This window comes from Ostrinia nubilalis, chromosome Z, assembly GCF_963855985.1.
Source record: "Ostrinia nubilalis chromosome Z, ilOstNubi1.1, whole genome shotgun sequence".
In the NCBI taxonomy this organism is placed as follows: Eukaryota; Metazoa; Arthropoda; class Insecta; order Lepidoptera; family Crambidae; genus Ostrinia; species Ostrinia nubilalis.
In genome coordinates, this window is record NC_087119.1 from 12656926 (window position 1) to 12682999 (window position 26074).

A 26074-nucleotide genomic window follows, 5' to 3' on the forward strand; every position below is an offset into this window, starting at 1 on the left:
ATACATCTCCATACCGATCAACAGCCCGACCCAACTATCGGCCAACTAAAAATCGGTGGTCTGCGCCTAGGCTAACTATAACCATAACCGGTGGTTTTTGTCTTTTTGTATGGAGTTTAACTTTTACAAACGTCAAAAATCTGTCAAAGTAAGATGGTGCGATTCAGCCTAATTGTCGCGCGCGTGTCTTCTTAAAAAACTGGGATTAAAACTCCTTTTTTTTCCTGGGTCTCAAGTTTCATGTAGTTCGGTTCAGTGGTAACAGCGTGAAAAGGTGACCCACCAAAAACATTCTGTAAAAAAACTAGCCAAGTCTCGATGGAGCTGCTTGTTTATCTCTAAAAAGTAATGAAATCTAGACAAAGTTGTGTCAAGTCTATGGTTCTTTACTGCGATTTCTTTATTATTATAGTTAATGTTGTGTGACTTGGCCGTTGAAGGGTACAAACAAAACCAGGTGCTCCATGACACCATTGCACCAATCTGTTGCCAGAACCGCTACCCATTGACGATGGAAAATTGCCACTTGGAAAACGTTGATTTAATAACCAGTGAATTGTAGGCTTAATAAAGCTGCGTATTTCAATAATACTTATGCATGATTATTGATTATCTTGATAAAGATTGTTCAACGGCCAAGTCACACAACATTAACTATAATAATAAAGAAATCGCAGTAAAGAACCATAGACTTGACACAACTTTGTCTAGATTTCATTACTTTTTAGAGATAAACAAGCAGCTCCATCGAGACTTGGCTAGTTTTTTTACAGAATGTTTTTGGTGGGATTTCACTTCTTTTTGTAGAATGTGGCATAATTATTTAACGTCGTAGTCCTTTAATATTATCGACATTTTTTTTACGATATTAAACACATCGACCTTTAAAATGGACAACGAATCAGAATTGTTTTAATAATAACTTAACCTTAGCGAACCTCACGATATAATTAACGAAATCAACCAAATTCAATTCAAATTACACAACATTCAACTTAATCGACGGGGGGGTCTAGAGAGGAAAAAAAATCTGGACACCGCGGTGCAGAAAATCGACGCTCAAAGTGCTAGCGCCATCTAGCGGTGAGCGGTACAGGCGAACACCACGGTGCCGGTGTGATGAATGTGGTGTTACTCCAGATCTTCTATTTTCCTAGTTTTTATAGTTTTCCCTTTATGTGGCCATTAAACCCTAACTCTGTACCAAATTTCAGCTCTCTGAATTTATGGGAAGTACTAGTTCTATTTTGATGATCATCAGTGAGTGAGTGAGTGAGTGAGTGTCATAAATGCGAAACTTTGCTTTCGCTTAACTTCGGAACTGAATGATCTACAGACTTGAAATTTTAGATTTTAAGTATGTGATTATAGCTTACTAGATGACAAACATTTCTGCGTTCTGGTCTTATCCAGAGGTTCTCAAATAGGGGCCTGAAACTGCAGCGAAATGGTTCCAGTAAAGGATGGTACGGCAGTGTTTGCTTCGCGCTCGACTTGGCGGGGGCACTGCCGTGCCCCCAGATAGATAGAAAGTTTATTTCGCATTTTATTATAAATTTATGGCGAATGACATCATTGGTCTTGATTGGCATCTCGGTTTTGTCCTTTTTTACCCGACTGCGCCAAAAGAAGGGTTATTACAGTCATTACAACACATCTGGTGTAGTCGAGGGTCTCTTGGAAGTCTTGCTCCAACGTCTGCCCGCCACAGACCGTAGACGTTGTTGAATCAGTTCAGTCATCACTCTAATAGTGTTTTTTCTTCCATGGAAAGGTTTTTCTTCAGGTTCACTCAGGCTACGATCTTTCTAAAACAAATTTATTTACTTAGGTAATAAAATATACATTCTCCTGCTTTACTGTTTAAAGAAATCGCTTATTGAGTGACGACAGAAAACACATTTAGAAAATTGATGGACTCGCAAGCTAATAAGTATCAAAAGGATATGGCTTACAGGGCAATCTTCAGGAATCGCTTCAATCTTTTCTAAAATGTTCATCTCTACACTTTCAGCAATTTCATTGACATCTGAAGTATCTTCAGATGAGGAACTGGGTACCTGAAAATGTATAAAAATCTTTTCAAATCATAGATACTTATGTATTAACTAGCTGTGCCCGCGACTTCGTACGCGTGAAAACCCGTTTTCGCAACATTTTTCATTGTTGCTCTGCTCCTATTGATCGTAGCGTGATGCTGAATAGCCTATAGCCTTCCTCGATAAATGGGCTATCTAACACTGAAAGAATTTTTCAAATCGGACCAGTAGTTCCGGAGATTAGCGCGTTCAAGTAAACAAACAAACAAACAAACTCTTCAGCTTTATAATATTAGTATAGATATAGATACTTTACTTTTAGGAGTACCTACTCCTATTAAATTATTTATTTACCTATTTATCAGAAAATTCAAGCGACCGACGTGACGATATTACGACAAATTTTAATGTTACCGGTATTATGGAAGCCCTTTTTGCTCTTTGAACCTCATATGGTGCGAAGTCGGGCGCGGTGAACACTGGTTCGATGATGAGTCGATTGTCCTCATTCGAATTAAAAATGAAGAAGGAGTTTGCCAAGGGTGGAAGCCACCGCATCATCAAGTGGCCGGCAGCCAGGGTCGCGCACAGAAGGACTGCCAACACAGCTACCACGGGGGCATAACCAATACGTTCCACTGGCAGCTCGCAATCCGTTTTGCGTTCGTCGAACCTTCAAAAACAAATATATTATTAGGGCTGGGTTGCACAGTCTCTTTGACTTTAACAAACGTCAAAAATCTGTCAAACCCCATACAGAATATACCGGTTATCGTTATACGTGTACTACTTAGTTTCGGTCAAAGTTAGGTGGTGCAACTGAATGGTTTCATTCAGTGGTTCCCCGAAACTAGAATAGAATCGGCTTTCCGATGCCGACATCTTTTGGACTATTGCTTGTCTTGAGTATAGTTAGGTAACCGTAAGTGCGTTTTGATATGAATGATCTTTTTATCTCATCTGTGGAATTACAATAACGTCTACTACGTTTATCTACTGAAAGATTAAATGTTCTCATCGAAACTAATGTCAAGTCAAGTGAAGTGATACACGTCCTAAGATCATATTATACCAACAATACATACACCTACAACGTAAAAAAAATCTTAGCGACACCATATGACGACAATGTGTGAATAATTAGGTTTTGTTAGGTAAAAACTGGTATTCAGACATGTTTTATCAAAAGGTGACACTAAAACAGGACATTTCCTATATTATGAACCGCCGTAATTAAAAAGGAACAAGATACGAGATTGAGACTTATCTAAACAACTAGTTTATAGTCGGATGAATTTTATTAATCACCTTCTGTCTAGCTAGGACGTCTACAGGGTGTCCCGTAGAGATGAAACGGATATCCGGCAACTATCCGGTAGGCCGGATATCCGGCCTAAATTTACTATCCGGCCGGATACCGGATAGCAGCTCACTATCCGGCCGGATACCGGATATTAAAAAAACTACGAAAATTTCCTATAATGAAATGAAACACATTAATCTTTGAGTCAAATATCAATAAAATGGCTTATAATAATGACGGTTTTTATAAGTCCAAAAAAGCCATATTAAGGCCTTTCAAAAAACTAATTTCTTTTCTGGGCTATTCACTCTAATGACGAATACATAAATAGTAAATATATTTTAATGTCGAAATATTGGCAAATAAAATAGGCGATCTTTTTTTGACTGATGGTCTGATGACATACAGGGTGACTTTGAAATCGTTGGCATCCTTTTAATATAAGACTACTCATGATACATGGTGCTCTTAAAAAGAGTTTAAAACTATTGTACAGTCAACAGCACATCATCCTATACATTTTGTTGCAAAATAATACTTAATACATTGAAATAAGATGCCACAATATGAAGATTGATGTGCTGTCGTCTGTACAAGATTTCAAATATTGAAATTTTAATTCATTTGACATGACTCATATTTGGGGAATCATGAGTAGTCTTATTTAAAAAAGAATGCCCACGATTTCAAAGTCACCCTGTATAATGCAGTTCATTCAGATTACGCAGCAAGTAAACGAATTGAATTTTCGCTATTCAATCACATACTCACGATGGCAACCGAAATCGCCCGAATTGATCTGCCCCTTAGACGAGTGGCAAAATCTGACATTCTATTCGAACGAATTCGATTTTCGAAAAGTGTGACTTGTCTAATCTACTAGACCTACTGATCGCGTTCGAAGCACCTGTGCAGCGCTAAACTCGTTACGACATGCAACATGACAATGGGACAACTATCCGGCCGCCGGATATCCGGCTATCCGGCCTAGCAGCTCGCCGGATATCCGGTATCCGGTATCCGGCCAAACAACTATCCGTTTCATCTCTAGTGTCCCGTAATGTAACGTCAAGCCGGAACTGGGTGTTGAGGCAAGTTGTGCTGGTTATCAGAAAAATATAAAAAAAATCTATGTGGCATATTTTCAAAATAATAGGCATTTAAAAAAAATCTAAAAATTCTACTCCAGGTGACGGTCCTTTTACTCGTGTTGCCACAAATCTTCACTTTTTCCAAATTTTTTTTTTGTTATGTAACACTGAATAATGCTTCTCTAAATTGTTATTAAAATTACAAAACCAGCTGCTCCAGCTTAGATGAAAAAAATACATTATTCCCAAAAAAAAAATTCAAAAAAAAATTTTTGCCTAGTTTAAACTGACTGTACTGAAAAAAAATGTACTACGCGAGTGTGGCAAGTGACGTCATAATTTGGCGCATTTAATAAGGATTCCAAAATGGTATAACACTTGGTAAATTCTTGCTGTAATTGTCGACAATTTTTGTTTTTTTGGAAATAATCCCGTTTTTAACTGTATCTACCTTGGTTAAAAATTATTATTCTAATGTGCCCAAAATTCAAGTTTCTGTGACTGACTATCGTACAGTCAGTCACAGAAACTTTTGTCACCATGACAGTAATTAGTAGTTGACATACTGTGACAAAAGTCACCCGTGCGCGCGCGCCTTTACTACCTGCTCTGCCTGCATTTGTACTTGGTAATAGGGATAATAAGGATATGAAGTTTCGGTTATGGATACGGTTACGGATATTAGAATAATATTATACCGGTTTCGATTACGGTCACGGATGTGAAATCATTTCAGATTATCCGAAAGTTTCGGATAATTTCGGTTACGGAATTATTAGAATTTCAAAAATGTAGGTATAATACAAATAGCAAGATGCTGCGTGAGCGTGACCCACATAGCTACTTTATGTACCAACTAAGACGACACCTATGTATGTCCTATGTCTAATATATGTATTGTAAGGTAAAACAGGCTGGCATATTAGATGGTGCCAGCGAATGCCAGACAAGTTGGTAACAAATATTAAGATTTAAGGTACAATTCCAAGACGGGCCGCAGACCGCAAACTGCAACCGCAAACTGCAAAACTATGAAATCGGCAGCGCGGCATTGCAGCTGCGGCGTGTATACTGCAGATTTAAGAGCCATTTTACATTTTCGTGCGAATTTCTAAGATTTTGGAAGCATGAATTACTATCTTAAGCAACACCCAGAGATTATTTAATAACTGCGAAAGATAGGTCAATCCTTGGTGTTGACCATTAATGAAACGGATTTACTAAAACTCTTTTGCTTAATTCACAGTGCCCCATCTCCCACAACCATTTTACGGAAAAATTGCCGCAGACTCATTTTCAAAGTCCTGTATCTATTATTTACGCTCATATAATAAGCTTAAAAATATATAGTAATCATCGGACATATATTCTTGTAGTCCATTAATGAAATAGATTCTTGAATTTCATTACCATTATTGAGTAAAATCTAAAAATAATTTGGCAAATTTGAAGATTAACGTCACATTTTGATCGTGGTTTTTGGTTTAAAAACACAGCAATAACTGCAATAAAAGTATCCCAAAATAAAGAATATTCATTGTAGAATTGATTTCTACAGTTATTGTTTAAATATTAGTAACCACTTTGTCAAAATATTGATGTGAATATCAGTATAAATTACAATGCGCAAGCCGACATCGATTAGTATGGCGCGAGCGCCCGTCAAGGCAGGACCTGTGTCATTTTTCCCGCCGTGACGTTTACGTGCGTTCGTGTCGTAAAGCGGTGATTTGTACGGCGACCAAATACATTTGATACTATGCCGAGAGGCTGTTTCGAGTCGGCCGGCCGAGCAGAAATTGAAATGATGAATTTTAATTTCTTTGACGGATCTGGGTGTAACTATGTATTATATGTAGGTACCATGTATTTAATTTATTAAATAAATTATAAAAACAGTATATCCATTATGCTAGCACCCTTAACACAAACATATTGGTTGCCTACTTTTGGACTAGATGGCGCTGTGAAATTGTCCAAAGATTTGTTTATTTATTTATCCGCTTTGAGTTTTGTTTCGTGAAGAAGAAAAGGAAGCTTTTTGTTTCGAGAGGGAAGCTTTGTTGTTAAATCTATTCTAATGAAAGAGGAAAGATTTAATTGTTTGTTTGTTTGTTTGGAGGCAATAGGCTCCGAAAAAAAATTCTTTCACGATTTAGAATCCAAATTTTTTTCTTTGTAGGCTATAAAATATTTTCAAAAACTTTAGTCAAAAATCTTTGATAAAGATAACATATTAATACTTTTTTTTTTCAGTACGATTTTAGTACTTGTTTTTCAGAAAATCTACGATTTAACTAAACTTCTAAAGTGTTTATATTTTATGCATAATTTGTTAACTTCTAAAATATACATAATATCCTATTGATAGAGGACGTGCTTCGTATTTTATTAAAATTATTACCTGACTAGGTTAAAAAGGTGTGGAATGTTATTTTGGAGATAACTAGGTTCCATAAAACTAAAACTCAGTAAAACTCATTTATTTCTGTAAGTAGGCTTTAAAAAAGCACTTTTACACGTCCCAGTATTAACCCTACCACTGCTTCAGGACAATAAATGGGCCAGTGCTGAGAAGAAGCAGCGCAAGAAAGTCAGACACTATTATCAGCCTCTTTTTCAAATGTTTACAGGTTTTCAAAATACATAGTTATAAATATTTATGCGATCTAGGCAGTAACGCATCCCAAACATTTTTATCTTTTAAATAATCATCGACTTTATAGTAGCCCTTTTTCATTAAGGTACTTTTAATATGTGCTTTGAAGTTATGAATGGGTAGTTCTACAACAGTTTGTGGTAATTTATTAAATAATTTAATACATTTCCCCATAGAAATATAGAGAGATGCTAAGTAATGCGCTGAGTTCGAAACTCAGTGTCGTATTAGAAATTCACACACACAAAGAAATCAAATTATGTGCTCATTATCCACTGCGGTATCAGTATTCAACGTTCGAATAATCTTTAGTACTATGCAAGCAATATAAACTGTTTACATAATGACGTCGCTACTGTCATCATTACTTTCACAAGCAAAATGTTCCAATTTGTCCCTTGTCACATTTCCCTTTAGTTTCTGTGATCTGTGCTTGTTTCTAAGTTGATATCAATTAAATATTCCTTAGTACTTTTGATTTAAATAATTTTTTTTTATTTTGACACGTGTTTGAAAAATCAAGGTCAGATTACAATAAAATAACAAGTGAAAACGTAACATTGCATTGCAACTCGCAATTTCGCAATATTGATGAGGAGATTCCATTGGAAAGTCTGTATTCATTCCTAGGATTCCCCTAACACCATCAAATTCAAGAGAATTCAAGAGAGTGCAGTTTCCCATCTCATGCTTAGGGACCACGGTTTAAAATAGTGTGGTTGCATAGAGCCTGCAACGGGCAACCGCGTGCGCAGCTGCTCATCCTATATTTCGATACAAAAGCAAGTGTTGGCGCCCTCACGAGTTTTAGCGGAGTTCCATATGGTAGCGGGAGTAGACTTAATGGAAATCTATGCTTCTCCGACGACCAGTTGTATGTGGAATACTCCAGAGTGTGCGCACACAATAGCCTGGTGATTTTAGCACCTGAAGGAAAAACAAAAAAACATTGTTTACAAAGAAATCTGCGGCAGGTGTAGTGTTTTAATTTGGTTTTAGAAAGATCTCATAATTTTGTAAGTATTCAAATATTTAAACATAATAATTTGTAGATTTTATATAAAAAAATATAATCATTTAACAAAATTAATTTTCTTAGAATATTTTAATTCTATTAAAACCATTTTCCAGTTCATCGCAGAAAAAGTCGCGGGCAAAAAGCTAGTATAAAATATGTAGTATTGCCCGCGGCTTCACCCGCTTGAAATTTAGTTTGTCACAGATCGTCATAAATTATAGCCTATACATTGTTATTCTGGTCGACGCCAGGGATGGATGAGCGTCGCTGTCGCTGGCGACAGGGTCTTCTGGTTCAGGGTTCATGGCGTATGTCTCAGGCAAAATGAAATCCACTCGTAGAAATTAATAAACTCAGTGTATTCACGAAAATAATTACACACAGCACTAGAGTCGTATCGGAACTGAGTTAACCAAAGGTCTTGCGATAGGAACGTCCGACCCGAGTGATAGTTGAACACAGACTGCCTAGTACTGCTGTACTGTACTTTAAAGTTTCATCAAAATCTGTTCAGTAGTTTTTGCGTGAAAGTGTAACAAACATCAAGACATCCACACAAACTTTCGTATTTATAATTAGTCCAGTCAATAAAGCATTATAGATGGAAAACTGTAGAACACAATTTCTGACTTCAGGAATTTATTTAGACTAGTTAGGAGGTGAACATAGCAAAAGTCCCCGCCCTTAGCCCTTGAGCCGACGGGGAGAGGGGGGTTTAAAGGTGCCACTTTTCGGTTTTTCGCTTAATCCTCGGAAACTATGCGTCCTAGTGACATGACTACTATGAACCAAAAAAAGCATATTCAATTTGCTACAGATGAGATAGACAAGTTTTTCTATAAATTGTATAGTTTTCGCGGCATCTGCTCTAGAAGGTCTGTAATATTGGAAATTTTATTTTTGTCTTACATGTTCCCATCAGGAGAAAATCGACTAAATCAACATTGAGCAATCATTCTAGACATGCGGGAGCATGTTAAGCCTAGTTCCAGCGAAGGGACTACACCGTGCGTATATTTAGACGAATCACTTTGAGCCACTTTTGAATCCTCATCACTCAAAAACTACTGGGCATTAACACTTCAAATTTGGCTCATGTGTTGAGACTTACAAGATATACATCAGTTTCAAATTTCATAAATATACCTCAAACGGTTCTTTAGATATTGACGTCCAAAAATCTACATGTCTGACCTATAGACCAAATTCTAACCACTTCCAGATGACCTCGAAGGTTCAAATTTGGCATCCAGAAAGGTAGTTATGTAAATACAAAGGAACAAATAAAAAACCAGTAAATTTTAACATTTCACATGTGATAGATAGATAGTAGTGCTCTAAATATCGATTTTTGAACGTCAATACCTAAATAACCGTTTGAGGTATATTTATGAAATTTGAAGCTGATGTACATCTTGCAATTTTACAGACCTTCTAGAGCAGATGCCGCAAAAACTATACAAGATATAGAAAAACTTGACGGTCTCACCTGTAGCAAATTGAATAAGCTTTTTTTGGTTCATAGTAGTCATGTCACTAGGACGCATAGTTTCCGAGGATTAAGCGAAAAACCGAAAAGTGGTACCTTTAAACCCCCCTCTCCCCGCCGGCTCAAGGGCTAAGGGCGGGGACTTTTGCTATGTTCACCTCCTAACTAGGCTAAATAAAGTCCCGAGGTCAGAAATTGTGTTCCACGGATTTCTCTCTACACCGTCGTTAAGGCATTCATTGACTGGACTAAATATTATTTAGACTAGTAAGAAGTAAGATAGTAGGATGAATTATTTTAGTTATTTGTTTACTTATAATAATATTTATTTATTTATTTCTTAGCTCTGTCTGATAATGGATCTGGAGGAGATGCAATGGCCACCTCCATAACAAAACAATAGAACCCTATGGCGTTTGGGCTTGTGTGATTCGCCTTGACGAATATTTCGTATCCAGGGTCCGATGATGGAGCTGTAAGGGGGCAGATTTTTTTTTCACTATGTGACTGTCTTTATTTTGTACTTAATATATATTTTACATATTATACCTATTCGTGTTTCATTATTCGTATTTAGGGTCCGATGATGGAGCTGTAAGGGGGCAGATTTTTTTTTCACTATGTGACTGTCTTTATTTTGTACTTAATATATATTTTACATATTATACCTATTCGTGTTTCATTATGAATCGAAATATAAAAGACTTAATAAACTCTATTAAAAATTTAAATTAATTTATCAAGTTTGAATAGGTACCTCATTCTACCTTAAAATTAATAACTTAAATCAAGTCTTAATACGGTCACGGCTCAAGATTTTTTTGTCCATTTCAGCGTTCTTTTTACTCTTTTGACGTTGCGTTGACAGCTTTTACCTAAATTCGCGCGGAATATTTTTGTGAAATGGCTCTTAATAGAGTTTTGCAGTTTGGAATTGTACCCTTAGACTCCGCCTTTATCCGAAACTATCCGTAACTTTTGAATCAGTTTCGGTTACGGTTACGGATATCCATAACATCCCTGCTTGGTAAGATGGCCATCTCCGTCCCGCTCATACCTTTTAAAATGGCTTCTCCACCTCACTTAACCTTTAACCGACGACGTGATTTTTTTGTCACGCCGTCTGCGACGTGCGGTCTGTGGGACCGCTATACTGTTTACTCAAAAAGTAATATTTTTTTGTATAAAAGTATATTGGTTTTATATTTTTTGAGAACATTATAGTATTACGAATAAACATACGTATAATTTGCGAGGAATCAATGTATATTTTTTATTTAAATATGGCTAAAACTTTTTTGACCCTAAATTTCATTGAAATTACACTAGAGCTCAATAATACCTATATAACTTGTAAATTTTAATCAAAGCAAGAAAAACTATACTCCTTCCTAAATATAGTGAACATAATGAATAAAATAAAAATAAATGACACGTAAATTACATGCACAAAAAAAATGACGTAGGGTAAACATCAGGCAAAATCAGGACATTTTTTTTACCGCATGCCAAGCATTTTCGGAATGCATAGGTAACACCTGTAACATAATTTCGTTTTCATTTTAGGTGGACTAAAATGTACGTCTTTTTTGCAGCTGGTGCAATGACATCAGGCTGATTTGGCATGTCAGAGCCTAGAATACATGTCACTGTTTGCTTTACCACCCGTTTCGCGGTATTTTTTTTACAGAATACCATCTTTTACATAATATTATGTTCAAATATCAATATATCATTAGGAAATGTCTTTTCCTAGGTTGTGGTGGCCCAGGATCCATCATTTTTACGAAAAATTAGTCGTCTAAAACAAAAACGCCAGTTTCAGTATGGTACAAAAATGTCACGTAGTCTGCGACGTGCGGTCCCACTAGAGGTGGGCGCCGATATACAATTGGCCGGCGGCGGCGCGCCGACTTTTTGACCTCGGCGGCGGCGGCGTCGGCGGCGTGACCTTGTTTGACCTTTGTTCATTAGATTTTTTTTTAAATCTGCTTTTTTAGTATCTGTCGTCAAGACTAATTAGGTGATTTGCAGTTGGTGGGGGTTTGAGCCACTTGATCGATCATAGATTTATGATCAAGAGATTTTTTATCCTAGTAAATTAGATTTACCCTAGTAAATTAGCTCTCTTGATCATAGATACTTTGATATTTAGATAGCGTCGTAACTTCTCAGATAGTCAAGTACAAATATGTCCAGAAGCAGCATACAAAAAGATGCAAAATGGGCCCTCTCAAATCACAATGGGAAGGTTTGGCAGCACAGCACCTAGAATGGCGGGAGATTGTGTTGTGTAGAGGCGAGTCCGCGAATTCAAGGAGCAGCGCACAACTGAACTCGACGCAAATCCCTATAATGTAAATCCCGTCCATCTGCCGCCATTTGGCGGCGGGTAATTACTCTTAATATGCGAGGAGTTTGCCGCGAAGATCGGCTATGTAAGCTATCTTCGGGTGCACCAGCGCCGCTAAGACAGCTAAGTCGAAGTGGTCACCATGACCGAAATCGGTCGGATGAATCATCATCATCACTATGAATCAAAGGCTTGCATAGCTGCAAGTCTCGGATCAAGTCCAATGCTTGATCTTATTTTTTTTATTGAATTGTAGATTTTTTGGATTATCCGTGTCAATAATAATAATAAATAAATAAAAATTCATTTATTTCCAAAAATACTTGTATCCAGAGTTATTACCGAGTCTTCCCGGTAAGTAGTCAGAGACACTTGTATTGGGAATAACTCGCTACTTCCCATTAGGATAGCTCTAATTAATTCTAGGAGTATTAGTTCACTAAGTAAGCATTTACTTTGGTATGTAAGAAAATTTACAGCAGTAAATTGTAATAAGTTATGGTAGACTTTCATTGACATAGAAAGATTTACGCTTAATGATAGTATATTAAAAAAGAAAAGAATAGGATAATGCTCGTTATATGTGGTTGTGTGTAGGAGTGTGAGTGTGAGTGTGTGAGTGTGTAAATGTGAGTGTGAAGGTGTGAATGTGTAGTATATGTATTCTTTAAAGCATGAATAATATGAACATGTTCAAATATGTGTCTTGTCACAAGTCCGTCCTGTATGCCCTATGGAGTGGGTTCCTTGGGATCAGTATAAATGTATGTACTGCATACAGGGATCGTGATGGTGAGTTTTGCAGTCAGGTTTTAGTGGTGAAATTTGTTTAAATAATTCGTACTAGTAGGTTTTCCACCTCCTCATAATTAAGTGAATATAACCATTTAGTTAAGGTTTCCTTGCAAGTATGAGTTATCATTGGGTAAATATTCAGTAATTTATTAATTTTATTGTAAACAAAGGCAGACTAGCTCAAATATTGCCTTGTGGCAAAAACTGTACGTATTGTGGGGGCAGGCGCAACAGCATCTTTCCTTCTCTTGTGGGTAAGGTCGACATGAGTTAAAGATTTATGGCATTTCAGTACAAGGTTCAAAATATAAAGTTTCCTAATTGTAAGTAGACCGCTAATTTGATATAATTTATCCGTAGGAAAACGGTAAGGTTTAGAATACATGACCTTGATGAGGGATCTCTGAGCTCTTTCTAATTCAAGAGCGTGGGTTTTGCCTGCACCACCCCAGATTGGGATACAATATGTAAGTACTGACTGAGCTAGGGCTATGTAGATTTTATTACTTAGCTTATTTGTCATGACCTGTCTCAGAGACTTAAAGACCCAAGTGAGCTTTCTGGTTCTATTGATTAAGAACTCCATGTGTGGGTACCAACTGAGTCGCTGGTCAAGTATAACACCCAGATATTTGGTTTGATTGACTTTATCTATAGGGGGACAAGTACAGTTCAAGTTACCAGGGTTTCGACAATTGTGAATTTTTATTTGAAAATTACTGTTAGGTTGTGATTTGTTAGATGGAGTAAAGCAAATATAATTAGTTTTCTGGATGTTTAATGTTAGGAGGTTATCTCTGAGCCAGTTGAATATGATATTCAAGCCCCTCTCAGTCCGTACAAGAACTTCATTCCAAGTGTTGCCAGTAAACACCACAGCAGTATCATCCGCATAGGAGAAAATCCTCCCCCCAACATCCCGGAGATTACATAACTCGTTTATATATATTAAGAAGAGTGTTGGGCCGAGGACACTTCCCTGCGGGACTCCGAAGTTGACTGTTGTTTTTTTTTTTTATTGACGAAGCCGTCAATTTTTACTCCCTGGGTTCTGTCCTCCAGGTAACTTTTAAATAGTAGGAGTGGAGTGCCTCTTATTCCTATATCCTCAAGCCTGCGCACAAGATGTCAATGGGTTTAAATAAACCGGCTTGTCATGTAGCAAAGGTCTGAGATTTTTCTTGTCAGTTCGCACTCATGTATTACCGGACCTAATAAGCGGAGAACACTTTGAGGGAGGTACTTTGTTGCCTTCTAGAGGTTGTGGTTCCCATTTGCATTCCGAGACATATTTGCCAATCTCTGTGTGAGTGATTCGCTTAAAGTATAGTCCAATAGTATGGGTTGTCTGCCAGACGAAGGCGGGGATTTTTTTTCTTGACAGCAAGAGGGACCGGCGCCTCTCACGACCAATTATTTACCAGACCAAGCAGCAACTTAAATAATGTACTTGATTAACTGTTAATATAGTTAGTATTAAGTTATTCAATCAATTTATTAGTATATCAACGGCATTAAGTTCGCCTTGTGTACCAATTTATATGGCATTAAAGAATAAATATTATAGTTAGTTCTTCTGTTATATGGTTTACTGATGGGTCAAAAATGGGCCCTAACGTAGGCTTTGGCGTGTATGGAGAGCAGCCGAAGCTTAGGCTATCTCAAAGCCTGGGTAAAGCCTCTATCTTTCAGGCAGAAGTCTACGCCATTATTGAATATGCGGAAGCTAACCTGCGAAAAAATTATGCCAACCACATAATTTACATTAACTCAGACAGTCAGGCCGCGCTGCTGGCCTTAAACTCCAACCTAATCACCTCAAAGTTGGTAGAAAACTGCACGAGTCGACTGAATACCCTAGGAGAACGTAACAGAGTAACGCTGAGATGGGTAGCAGGTCACGCGGGAATCGTGGGCAATGAAAATGCCGACGAACTGGACAAAGGACAAAGCGGGAGCGGAGGGAACACAATATGGTCCAGAACCCTTTTGTGGCATTCCCAAAAGTCTCGCTCAATGACCCTGGAGAACATCTATTTAAACAACTCCTTTAAGGCATGGTTAGACACGCCAGGATTAACTCATCCCAAAAGCTCTCATAAAAGCCTATGACCGAAAATGCTTTAAGCAGATCATAGGACTGAGCAGGATCAAAATGCGCATCTTAGTTCGAGCCCTCACTGGACACTGCAGCTTAAACAAGCCCTCGTCCACTATGGGACTGTTCGAATCAAGAACGTACAGGATGTGCCAAGAGGTAGACGAAACGCCACTACACATTCTCACGAACTGCGGACCTTTGATGCGCAAGTGGAGCTTACACCTGGGCAAATATATCCTAAGCCCACAAGATGTAAAACATATCGCCCCCCAAAAGATACTGTAATTCCTAATGGATGCAGGACTCGGAGGGAAACTGTAAGGAAAATAGCGGCGGATCGGTACCTGTCGCAGTGATACTAGGACTTTCTTGAACTGGAATAGCCGCTCAACTCAATAAAAAAATAGTTCTTCTGCGTTGGAAACACAATTAGTACAGTATAGGAGAGGAATAAATTGTAAATAGTTGGTACAGTATCAGTATCGGCGCGCCGACAGCTGGTCGTCGGCGGCGGCGGCGTGAAAAAATTTGCGGCGGCGGCGGCGCGCCGGCGTGGCGCCCACCTCTAGGTCCCACAGACCGCTGTTGAACTTTAAATCGAATTATCTTATTAAAACTGCCCTCGTCGATGTAACCACTACCTGTAATGGCGTTTGGGCAACTAAACTCGAAGGTACTGAGACGCTCGGGACACGGGAGTAAGTAGAACATTGCAATCCAGAAAATTCAAAAACCGGAGCGGTCTGTGAGACCGCACCTCGTCGGTTAAAGGTTAAGCCAGAAACTTGAATTTTGGGCACATTAGAATAATAATTTTTAACCAAGGTAGATAAAGTTAAAAACGGGATTATTTCCAATAAACAAAAATTGTCGACAATTACACCAAGATTTTACAAATTGTTATACCATTTTGGAATCCTTACTAAATGCGCCAAATTATGACGTCACTTGCCACACTCGCGTAGTACAATTTTTTTTCAGTACAGTCAGTTTAAACTAGGCAAAATTTTTATTTAGATTTTTTTTTTGGGAATAATGTATTGTTTTTCATCCAAGTTGGAGCAGCTGGTTTTGTAATTTTGATAACAATTTAGAGAAGCATTATTAAAAAAAAAAATTGGAAAAAGTGAAGATTAGTGGCAACACGAGTAAAAAGACCGTCACCGGGAGTAGAATTTTTTGATTTTTTTTAAATGCCTATTATTTTGACAAAATGCCACATAGATTTTTTTTTATATTTTTCTGATAACCAGCATAACTTACCTCAACACCCAGTTCCGGCTTGACGTTACATTACGGGACACCCTGTATAAATAGCGCGATTTGATGAATGAGTGAATTGTACTATTCGTTATAGGTACGTACACTTCTGCCAAGCTAAGCGTCGGCCAAATCATCGGGTGCAGGCTGCGTGCGTGATGGCGATCAGCATGTCGTGTATGAATTTGTAGCGATGAGTTCACATCAACGCGTGCAACGCGTCCTGTCATTGGTCATGGCGATTTATGCATGCGGTTATTGCACTCGTTGGTTTGGCCAAAGCTTTGAAAGCTTTACAGTAAATTACTTGGTACCTTTGTTTTTTATCCGGGAAAAAATGCATTGAATTGTTACAGTTTGTCTATAAAGTCGTGACATAAAATGAGGGCGCTTTTTTTCTTCATGTAGCAACCCTATACAATTTGACCAAATGAGTTTGATACTAGGGCAATTTAGTTAAGGGTAGATTTTTCTATCCTTAGATATCTTTTGACTGATGAATAAACTTGTCATTTTGACATATTTTCCATACTGAAACTGTCAATGTGCCAATCTTATTCTTCAGTTAAAAGTTATCCGACGATTGAAAAATCAGCCCTTAACCAATTTAGACAACGATATTTTGTTTTTGTTTTTATACAGTAGGTACCTATGCTTATGAGAGGTTTTACCAAGCATTTTTGTTGAATCAGCATAAGAAAAAACGCATTATACATAGTTAATAAGAACGTTTATTAATCACTTTCATCATCGGATTCCAAATTTTCGATGTTAAGAAAAGTTTCGTTGCCACTTTCATAAGCAGCGCTGTCATCATTTACATCATCATCTTCGCTGCTGTTATTATCGCCTAAGCAAAAATAACCAATTGTCTTGGTACAGGTCCATAAATATAATGGAAGGCTCATGAAGATTTGGTATTAGTTTTTCTTTAATCCACTTCGTGAAGTTATGCGCATTCATTTCTGAATGGTAGTCTTCCAAATTATTTCTGCCAGTGAATATGAGGAGGCAGTTTGGCACAAACCCCTTTTCGCTTCCAGCATGGACTATGATGTAACGCTTTCCTTTGAAAATGTCTTTTGTGATGCCTTTGATGTTTAGAGATTGCGAACATTTTGTGACCTGGTGGAAAAATAAATAGATTCTTGTTAGTGAAAGTTTTATAAAATTATACATCTATACTCATATTATTAAGAAGAAAGATTTCATTGTTGGTTTGTTTGGATGGGGGTTTAAGGGTGTATAAGAGGGAGGGGGAGGGTGCAATTAAAATTATTTCATCATTACAATCTAAAAAAAACTGCTTTACATAGGCTATAATATTATATAGGTTACCTTGTATGAAGAATGAATATAGCTCACATCAAACAAAAAACATGCAAAAGATGAAAAATGTTATTTACCTACCTCTTTTTGTACCGTGTAAAAAATTATATTTTTTGGCGCAGAGCACAAATATTAAAATTATCCATTTCTTTCTTTGGTCGGCCTTGCCTGTGTTTCCCAGGAGTTCTAAATTTTCCATTATTCTGAAAACCTTCATTGACCATGCGCTTAACCGTACTCTCTGATTTTCCTGAAAAAAAAAAGTTCAAAGTTTAAAGGGATGGAAAGAATAACTACAATACCTAACTAATATTATTTATTGTTAAAGATTTACCAACAAGATATCATTTCACATGCATTTAAATAATAAGAGCTAAATCATAATCATAAAAAAATATTTCAACAAATTATTATTTTTGTAGACGGACAACTTGATGTGAAAGTGATGTCATACAGTTATCAATGGCCAAAGCGAACGGGTAATATAGATATGAAGCAATTAATTCAAATTCAAAATTCGTAGAAAACTTGACTGAATTAATATATCAAAAGAAATGGTCGTACTACAATATTACGTACTTACAATGAAAATTTAACCTAAAAATGTCCTATGTAAACAATGCCTGTTTTGGTCACCAAATCGCAAAATGCAGTAAATTTGTTACTTTAGGTAGATTATAAACAAGCAGTAATACGATTACGTACCCGTCAAAGATGCTGTTCGCCCATAAAAAACATCAAAATCCCACAAAATTTGACCAGCTTGGTACTCCGCGGAACATTGCTGGAAAACTTTAAAAATCACTTTCCGCGTGGCACTCCAATTTACTTTACTCATTGTTTATACTTTTCTTCGTAGCTGAGTAATAATTTACAGGAGATTAGTCAAACAATAAAAACCACAAAATGAAAATCGTTCCACAACTTGTTCTCGATGACAGCTGATGTACATATGTTTGGTGATCTTTGGTGTTGCCAGACACATGAATAATGTTAGTTCCTCAAACATTCATGTCACGACTTTATAGACAGACTGTATGTGGGGCTCACCAAGTCAGAAGGACAAGGCATACCCACTAAAAAGACCCCGGTGCTCCGTCATTCGCCTTAAGTGGGAAGAAACTGTGGAATTCTGGACAAAGCCTTCACTACACTACCACAGTCCCTCCCGGAGATTGCCCGCCTGCACGGCGGGCCCTACAGGCCCCCCAGAACGGGGGGCGACGGGAACAGCGAGGAGCACACAGCTGTTCCCGTCCGACGGTGGTGTTGGTCTGTGCAATGCAGGCGAGGGGAGGGCGCCCCCACGCCCCCGGCCCGCTGGCTATCACCGAGGAGAGGAAACTGAAGGCTATCATACAGTCGCCTCCTCTGACCCCTCCGCCGTCGCCGGAGCGAGGGTGCGTTTGGATCATCTTCGTGCTATCGCTCCGCGGCCTCCTTCTGTGATATCACACCTTCGCAGAAGGAGGCCATTGCCGCCAAATCACTAGGTACCTAGACAAAGCCTACCTTTATTGACGTGTTTATGTAAGTGGAAGAGATAAAAAAATGGACCAGCAACCAAAGCGAATAGGAAATATGCTCCCACTGCTAATCGAACACGGGACCTTTGGGTCTGAAATGTCTAGGTACCTACCTATTTGGATAGAGATAGTTTTTGGTGGTGATGGTTGTTGCGGCCGCAACGGCGGCCTCCTTGGCTGCGCGCACTGGCCAGCAAGAATATTTCTTTTTCTTCGTTTTTTCTTATGTCAATATTTTTCATCTCAAATGTCACTCGATTCTCTCGGATTTCTCGAATTACATCAACGAGCCAATACAAATTTTATTTGTTTCAATATGTAGAATAATAACCTACATGTTTTTTGGCCTACACGAGCCGGATACCTTTCGCCTGTTCGGGAACACATAATTGGACACGGATGCCAATACTTTCGAACTGGAGAAGAAGCGATACCCAGCGACTTCGATACACGAAATTTCTGAAGACTTCTCGTCGTGTCTTCAGAAACCCGGCCTTCGCAGCAACGAAACGCGACGGACGGGCCTCGTACACGTAACGTACCGACTATCACTCATTTTTCATACGTAATCGTGTTATTTTTCTCGTATTTTTTTATAATTTCATCATGCCCGCGAAATTAAGCGAACTCGTGAGTAAGCGCGGCGTAATTAAAGCCAAACTCACACGATTCTATAACAAAGTAAAGGACGAATCTTGCATCGTCGAGTCAGATGTGAAAACAATTCAATTTCAATTCGATTCTCTAAAAGATCTTTATGAATCTTTCAATGAAATTCAATGTCAAATCGAATTCACAGACGTAGATCAGTTGGAGAAACATTTGGACGAGCGCGACGCCTTCGAGGGTACGTACGCAGAGGCACTGTCAATTGGTAAGCGTTTGTTTGCTGATAGCACGTTCGAGGAGGCGCAGTCTAATAACGGTCATAATGGTGTTCACATACAGGGTCTTAAGCTGCCAACAATATCGTTGCCGTGTTTTGACGGTAGCTACGATAAGTGGATAGAATACCGAGATACTTTTGCCTCGTTGGTGCATGACAACCACAATTTACCATTGATAACGAAGTACCATTATTTGCGAAACTCATTGCAAGGCAGCGCTGCCATTTTGCTGCAGAGTCTTGAGTTTTCGGCTCAAAACTATGCTGTAGCTTGGCAGCTCTTGAACGATCGATACCATAATAAAAGATTACTAATACATAATCACGTGAAGTCCCTTTTCTCAATTGATAATATTGCAAATGAATCGTATTGTAGTATCAGACAATTACTCGATTGTATGACGAAAAATCTCGCAGCGTTAAAATCGTTAGGCGAACCAGTTGATAGTTGGGATACAGTAATAATTTATCTAGTGTCATCGAAACTTGACTCTACCACATCGCGTCAGTGGGAAGAACATCGGTCTAGTAACACAGTTCCTACTCTCGATCAATTTACCAATTTCTTGCGTGATAGAGCTGACTTACTCGAAACTATGTCCTCTAAACCATCGCAATCGTTCAAACGTACTCGTAATTTTCAGCCTAAGCAAGTGCTTTCGGTAACGACAACCAAAAATAGTACTAACTATCGTCCTTACTTTAAATGCCCTGTCTGTCAAGATGCGCATCCAATATATTTTTGTAAAAGATTTTTAGATTCGTCTGTTCATGAACGCGTCAAGTTCGTAGAGAAATTGAGTCTTTGCAAAAATTGCCTCAGGCCAGGACATACTGTTTCCACGTGTCGCTCACGAGGCTGCAAATATTGTAACGAAAAACATAATTCGCATCTTCACGTGGAACCAGAAACTACGACCAACTCTCAGACGGTAATGAAAATTGAAAACACGACTCTTGACCATGTTTCATTATCGACAGCCTCAGTGCGTATAATGCACAACAATAAAAGCGTTCTCGTTAAGGCGCTCTTAGACTCGGGAAGTCAGTGCTCGCTTATCACGGAAAGCTTGTGCGAGAAGTTAGGTATTCAACCACGTCAAATCTCAAACACGATACAAGGCATCAGCGGTAACGCGCAAGTTATTAATCGACAATGTACAGTCACAGTTCAATCACAGGTAACAGACTTTAGTTCCACATTATCGTGTCTTGTCATTCCCCGTATCGTGGGTTCAATACCGAGTCAACCCATACGGGTCGATATGAACTTGCCTTCAGGTGTGGTTCTAGCAGATCCAAGCTTTACACAGCCGTCAGAGATAGACATACTCATAGGCGCGGATCTCTTCTGGACCTTAATCCAATCTAACCGAATCCCAGTCGCCCCCGGTTCTAATCTCCAATTAATTGAGACAAAATTAGGCTGGCTGGTATCCGGATCTATCTCGAATGTTAAAACAAACAATGTTACGTGCACTTTTCTGACAACCACACCATCATTTACAGAACTCAAGCATGTGACTCAATCATCTCGTGATAATCTAGGCAGGTGTGTTGTTAAAATTCCCCTGCGCAAGAACCCGTACGACACGACTCTAAATAATTTTAAACAACTCGAACGACTACTCGAATCGAATCCACGAAACTGAATCGAACAATCGCGTATAAGTATGTATCGTTTCATATTTATAATCGTAAAACACTCGTAACAAAACTCACAGGGCCTTTGCCAGTAATCAAACTTGAACAATCTTTACATTCATTAGTTCGACTAAGTCAAGTTTAATCGTCTCTCGTATACTCGATATTACTATGTTATAGAATAATTTAAAAGCTTTCATCAAAAAGCTCACGTAAAATTATTACCGTTTCTCGATGACAACCGAATTTTACTTGTCGACGGTAGACTCGAAAACTCGTATCTCGAATATAGCTAAAAACATCCGATAATGATTATACAGTCCACTCACTCGTTCACAAAGCTTCTATTTCTAACACGAACATCTCACGACCACATCATTTATGAGCTTCAATACGTACGTTTCATTGGCCAATCTGTGGCAAAAACTTAGCACGATCAATCGAATCTATCATCCACTTAGAAGCAGTCACCGATCTGACCACGGAGTCATTCCTCATGGCCTTAAGACTTTTCGTGTAGCGCCGGGGTAAGCCTGTAAGCATCTACTCGGATAATGGGCTCAACTTTGTAGGAGCATGTAACGAACTGAAACGATTCCTAAAGCAGCAACATACTACTGACAGTATCTCTGACGCTATGGCAACTGAGGGTATCGCGTTCCATTTTGCCCAGCATACGCGCCCTACTTCGGTGGTCTGTACGAAGCCGTTGTCAAATCCGCGAAACATCACTTGAATCGAATTGTATTCCGTTCACATCCGACATTCGAAGAGCTAAGTACTTTGCTATCGCAAATCGAAGCAATATTAAACTCGAGACCATTGTCACCATTGTCATCCGACCCTAAAGATCTCCAACCTCTTACACCCGGTCATTTCCTCATAGGCCGATCATTCACAACGATTCCATCTCACACGTATCATCAGGACAATTTGGACCGACTGACCCGTTACGCACGTATTGAGGCCCTCCGTCAACACTTCTGGCGGCGTTGGCACCACGAATACCTGCGAGACCTACAACAACGCCACAAAAGGACGACGAACAAAACAACGTTGGACCTAAATAAACTCGTTCTTCTGAAAGAAGAAAATCTACCGCCACTCAAATGGAAACTGGGTCGCATCACGAAACTCTACCCAGGACTCGATGGGATCAGTCGAGTGGCCGACGTCAGAACTGCCGAAGAAATCGTCCGACGAGCTGCTTGCAAGATATGTCCTCTACCAGACGAATAACATCACAAGAGGCATCATCTTCCTGAATTCCATTTGAAGACTCGGCAACGTACCTAGCCTTCCCTTCAACGCGGGGGGCATGTTGCGGCCGCAACGGCGGCCTCCTTGGCTGCGCGCACTGGCCAGCAAGAATATTTCTTTTTCTTCGTTTTTTCTTATGTCAATATTTTTCATCTCAAATGTCACTCGATTCTCTCGGATTTCTCGAATTACATCAACGAGCCAATACAAATTTTATTTGTTTCAATATGTAGAATAATAACCTACAATGGTTGTGTAGAACCTGGCTACACAGTAGTTGTAGCGGTGGGAACGAGAGCTGGGAATAGTCCCGTAGTACTCGTAGTTAAAAATTAAAATTTTTAGATTAATCACACGCGGTTTTATAAGCTTAAATACTAACCAGTCAGTTACTCCACAGTTTTTGATACCATCGCAAACAACTCCGCTGGTGAAGCAGTATTCGTCTTCGGATATAACGCAGGTGGACTCATTTTTCAAATCGCAGCCTTTGCGGGGTTTCTTACGAGCCGATGTAGCCGTAACTTGATATAAGTTCGCCTGTTCATGAAAAAACTATTTTATTATTATGTAGGGCAACAGCTTTTGTTAGTTGGTTATAGATCTTGCTGGCGTTGATACATACTCGTCCTATTTGGTGAGTGAGTGTTTAATTGTTAATTAGGTAGTTAATTTTATTATCTATTTTACCCAATACCGTGACGAAGATAATGCAAATAACTACTTAACACCTTTATTTTTTTACGCGTTGATAAGATCGAGCGCAGGACCGTTCATTGTGGAAAACCTTGGGGGAGGCCTTTGTCCAGCAGTGGACGTCATTTGGCTGAAAAGAAGAAGAAGAAGAAGAAGATCGAGCGTCAATTTATTTACAGACTTCAGCTAATTCAACCTAGGTAAGTAAGTATGTTAGAGCGTGTTTTTCGACTTTTTAGCTAACATCGTATTTTTAGATAACGTAAATACTCGTAGTAATGGGTATATTTTAACTTGTATTTTTTATTATTGTTATGCACATTATGCATATAGGTAGGTATCGAAGCGATTAAGATTGTGCTATATAAGTTGGTAGTGACACGGTTTAGTAAGAGAGTTTGCTGCGATGAGATCTAATTTAGTTTATAATATTTATCGCGAACGGTCACAAAATAAGGAACTGAACTGGAATATTTTGACAATCGACCATTCCAATTATTGAGAGTGCTGAGTGGTCTAGCGTGTTTTTTATAAATAGTTAACGTTGTATTTGGTGTTTTTTTTACTTATTCCGGTATTTAAGCCTACCGTTAGACTTTATTAATTTGTATTTAACTTTTAAGCCACAATACCTACATAAGAAGCGCAACGCGAAGTTAAAAAGTAGGTAGATAGTTATGTGTAAGTAATACGTTTAATATGAAATTATTTATTTACAATCCCACAAACATGTCGCCTTTCACGAATTGACCTTGCCTGATAATGTCTCGTTTTCTTAAGTTCTTACTCACTTATTACACAGTAAATAACAGAACTAAATACCTACCTACATTAATAAACTTGTTGAAATACGTTATTAAAACCTTTGTTGCTTATAGAGCAAATGCATTATGAATTTATGTAGCAGTTTCTGCCTACTTATTATTTAAAATCAGTGAACTGATGGGATTCTTAACGGCGACTAACATCGTCTGCATTTCCGTAATAGATAAATAAATGAATAAAGGAAACTATTATTTTTCTTAAGGTACCTTAATCAAAGTGCAACATCCACTTACGTTCATGTCAGAGTTAATGCTGCTGTTACTAAGAAATCGGAATCTGATTCGCTCCTTTACGGATATGATGAAGTATGGAGAATTTGTGTCCCTCTCTCCTACCAGGTCACAAATGCGAAGGCACTTGTTTTTCTTGAGCACGGTGAAGGCGTCTCCATTCATCACACAGTTGTCTCCGATTGGATTTGGAAACCTTATCACGACGAGTAGTGACTCTTTTTCGGTAACGATTTCAATTAGACACTCGTAATCCATCTCGTTTAAAGTCCTGAAAACCTGAAAACACACCAATTTTTTGGGGGCTTTTATTATTTTTGTACTTGTCTATATGTATTTTGATTCCAATACAACCACACCACACCTCATTACTTACAACAAAATTATTGTTATTGCAGTAAGGCACTGCTTTAGTTTTTTACTAGGATTAGGATTAAGATGATGTGGTTTTAGCTCTTTTATAAAAAATACAAAAAGACCTAGCTAGAACTACTAACTTACCTATTATAATATCTGTGCTAGAACGTAAACTTATGCAACCAGCGATTTGATATTGTTAAAAGAAACTACTTACTTACCTACTTAAGCTTATGCAGCAGCTGCACAATTACCCATTGTTTTCCCTCGAAACCATGAAATTATTAAGATTCTGATGATATAAAAAAGGTTGTTAAGGAGGATGCATTCTGTTAAGTCTTGTAATTATTTTTATTTTTATAACAATAAAACTATTATTTTTAAATGACTTATTTTAAATTTACATAATCATAGAAAGCTTTTATCAACCCTTCAAGATGATAGGATTTTTTTAGCAAAAGCTTAAATTTTTCAGAATCCCATACATTTATTTACCAAACTTGGACTTATTTTTACTTCTAAAGGTAGTGGTACACGTTCGTGATTTTCTGTTAATTTAGTGGCGATTTAAAGTATGTTTCATTTATGATAAAAGAAGATAAGTATTACCTAAATACTCGTAATATTTTCATGAATAGTACATTCAACTTTTTACGAAGTACATTACCTACTTAGGTAAGTAGTACATACCTACTAATGCGTTAACAAAAGTGACTACATTTTTTTGAATCGATACCTTACTTTACCGAATATGCAAAAGTTTTTGTTTTTATTATACCTAATTAACTTATGTAAATATCTGGCTAACAAATTCGTACTACCTACTTTATTTGCCACGAATCCTTTGCAAGACAATTTTTTAAGACTGCACTTACGTGCTTACGTACCAGAGTGATGGTATCCGACATACCATTGCCGAAGGACAGGTCATATCGCAAATGGTGTGAAAATACACAATCACTGCTTATGTCTTTAGGGCGGTACAGCAACAACAGACCTCGGGCGTCTACTACAGTCAAATATAAAAACGAAACCAACACAACATTTAGCACAGGCCGCCTCCACTCCCTCGACATTGTAAGAACTAGTCATCAAAAATCTATTTGGCCGTGCCTTTGATTGAAATCTTTTAAGAAATCTTTAGTACTATAAGTAGGTACTAATCCAAGCATCCTAGGCATAAATTGAGAAATTTACAGTTTTTCAGGATTGC

The 26074-nt window shown here is 38.1% G+C and overlaps 2 protein-coding genes and 1 long non-coding RNA gene across 7 annotated transcripts in view; 1 reads left to right on the plus strand and 2 right to left on the minus strand.

Annotated features, from left to right (window-relative positions):
• The window catches only part of LOC135087207 (facilitated trehalose transporter Tret1-like), a 57270-nt gene that overhangs the window by 4071 nt on the left and 27125 nt on the right, over window positions 1-26074 (plus strand). The window lies entirely within an intron of this gene.
• On the minus strand, window positions 1527-25939 carry LOC135086684 (uncharacterized). 4 transcript variants are annotated; one of them, XM_063981458.1, is made up of 6 exons: window positions 25749-25939; window positions 24508-24783; window positions 23136-23293; window positions 2454-2712; window positions 1956-2060; window positions 1527-1808 (listed from the first exon to the last, which is right to left on the minus strand). In XM_063981458.1, exons 1-6 carry the CDS (start codon window positions 25935-25937, stop codon window positions 1647-1649), a joined length of 1149 nt encoding a protein of 382 aa, XP_063837528.1. In that variant the 5' UTR covers window positions 25938-25939; the 3' UTR covers window positions 1527-1646. The 4 variants fall into 4 exon arrangements, with proteins under 4 accessions (XP_063837528.1, XP_063837529.1, XP_063837531.1 ...); XM_063981459.1 differs by having other exon boundaries at window positions 25745-25876; XM_063981461.1 differs by lacking the exon at window positions 25749-25939 and adding an exon at window positions 25087-25129.
• On the minus strand, window positions 16817-18472 carry LOC135087245 (uncharacterized). 2 transcript variants are annotated; one of them, XR_010260725.1, is made up of 3 exons: window positions 18143-18472; window positions 17519-17687; window positions 16817-17233 (listed from the first exon to the last, which is right to left on the minus strand). It is a non-coding gene; the product is annotated as an uncharacterized LOC135087245 (long non-coding RNA). The 2 variants fall into 2 exon arrangements; XR_010260726.1 differs by lacking the exon at window positions 18143-18472 and adding an exon at window positions 18021-18135.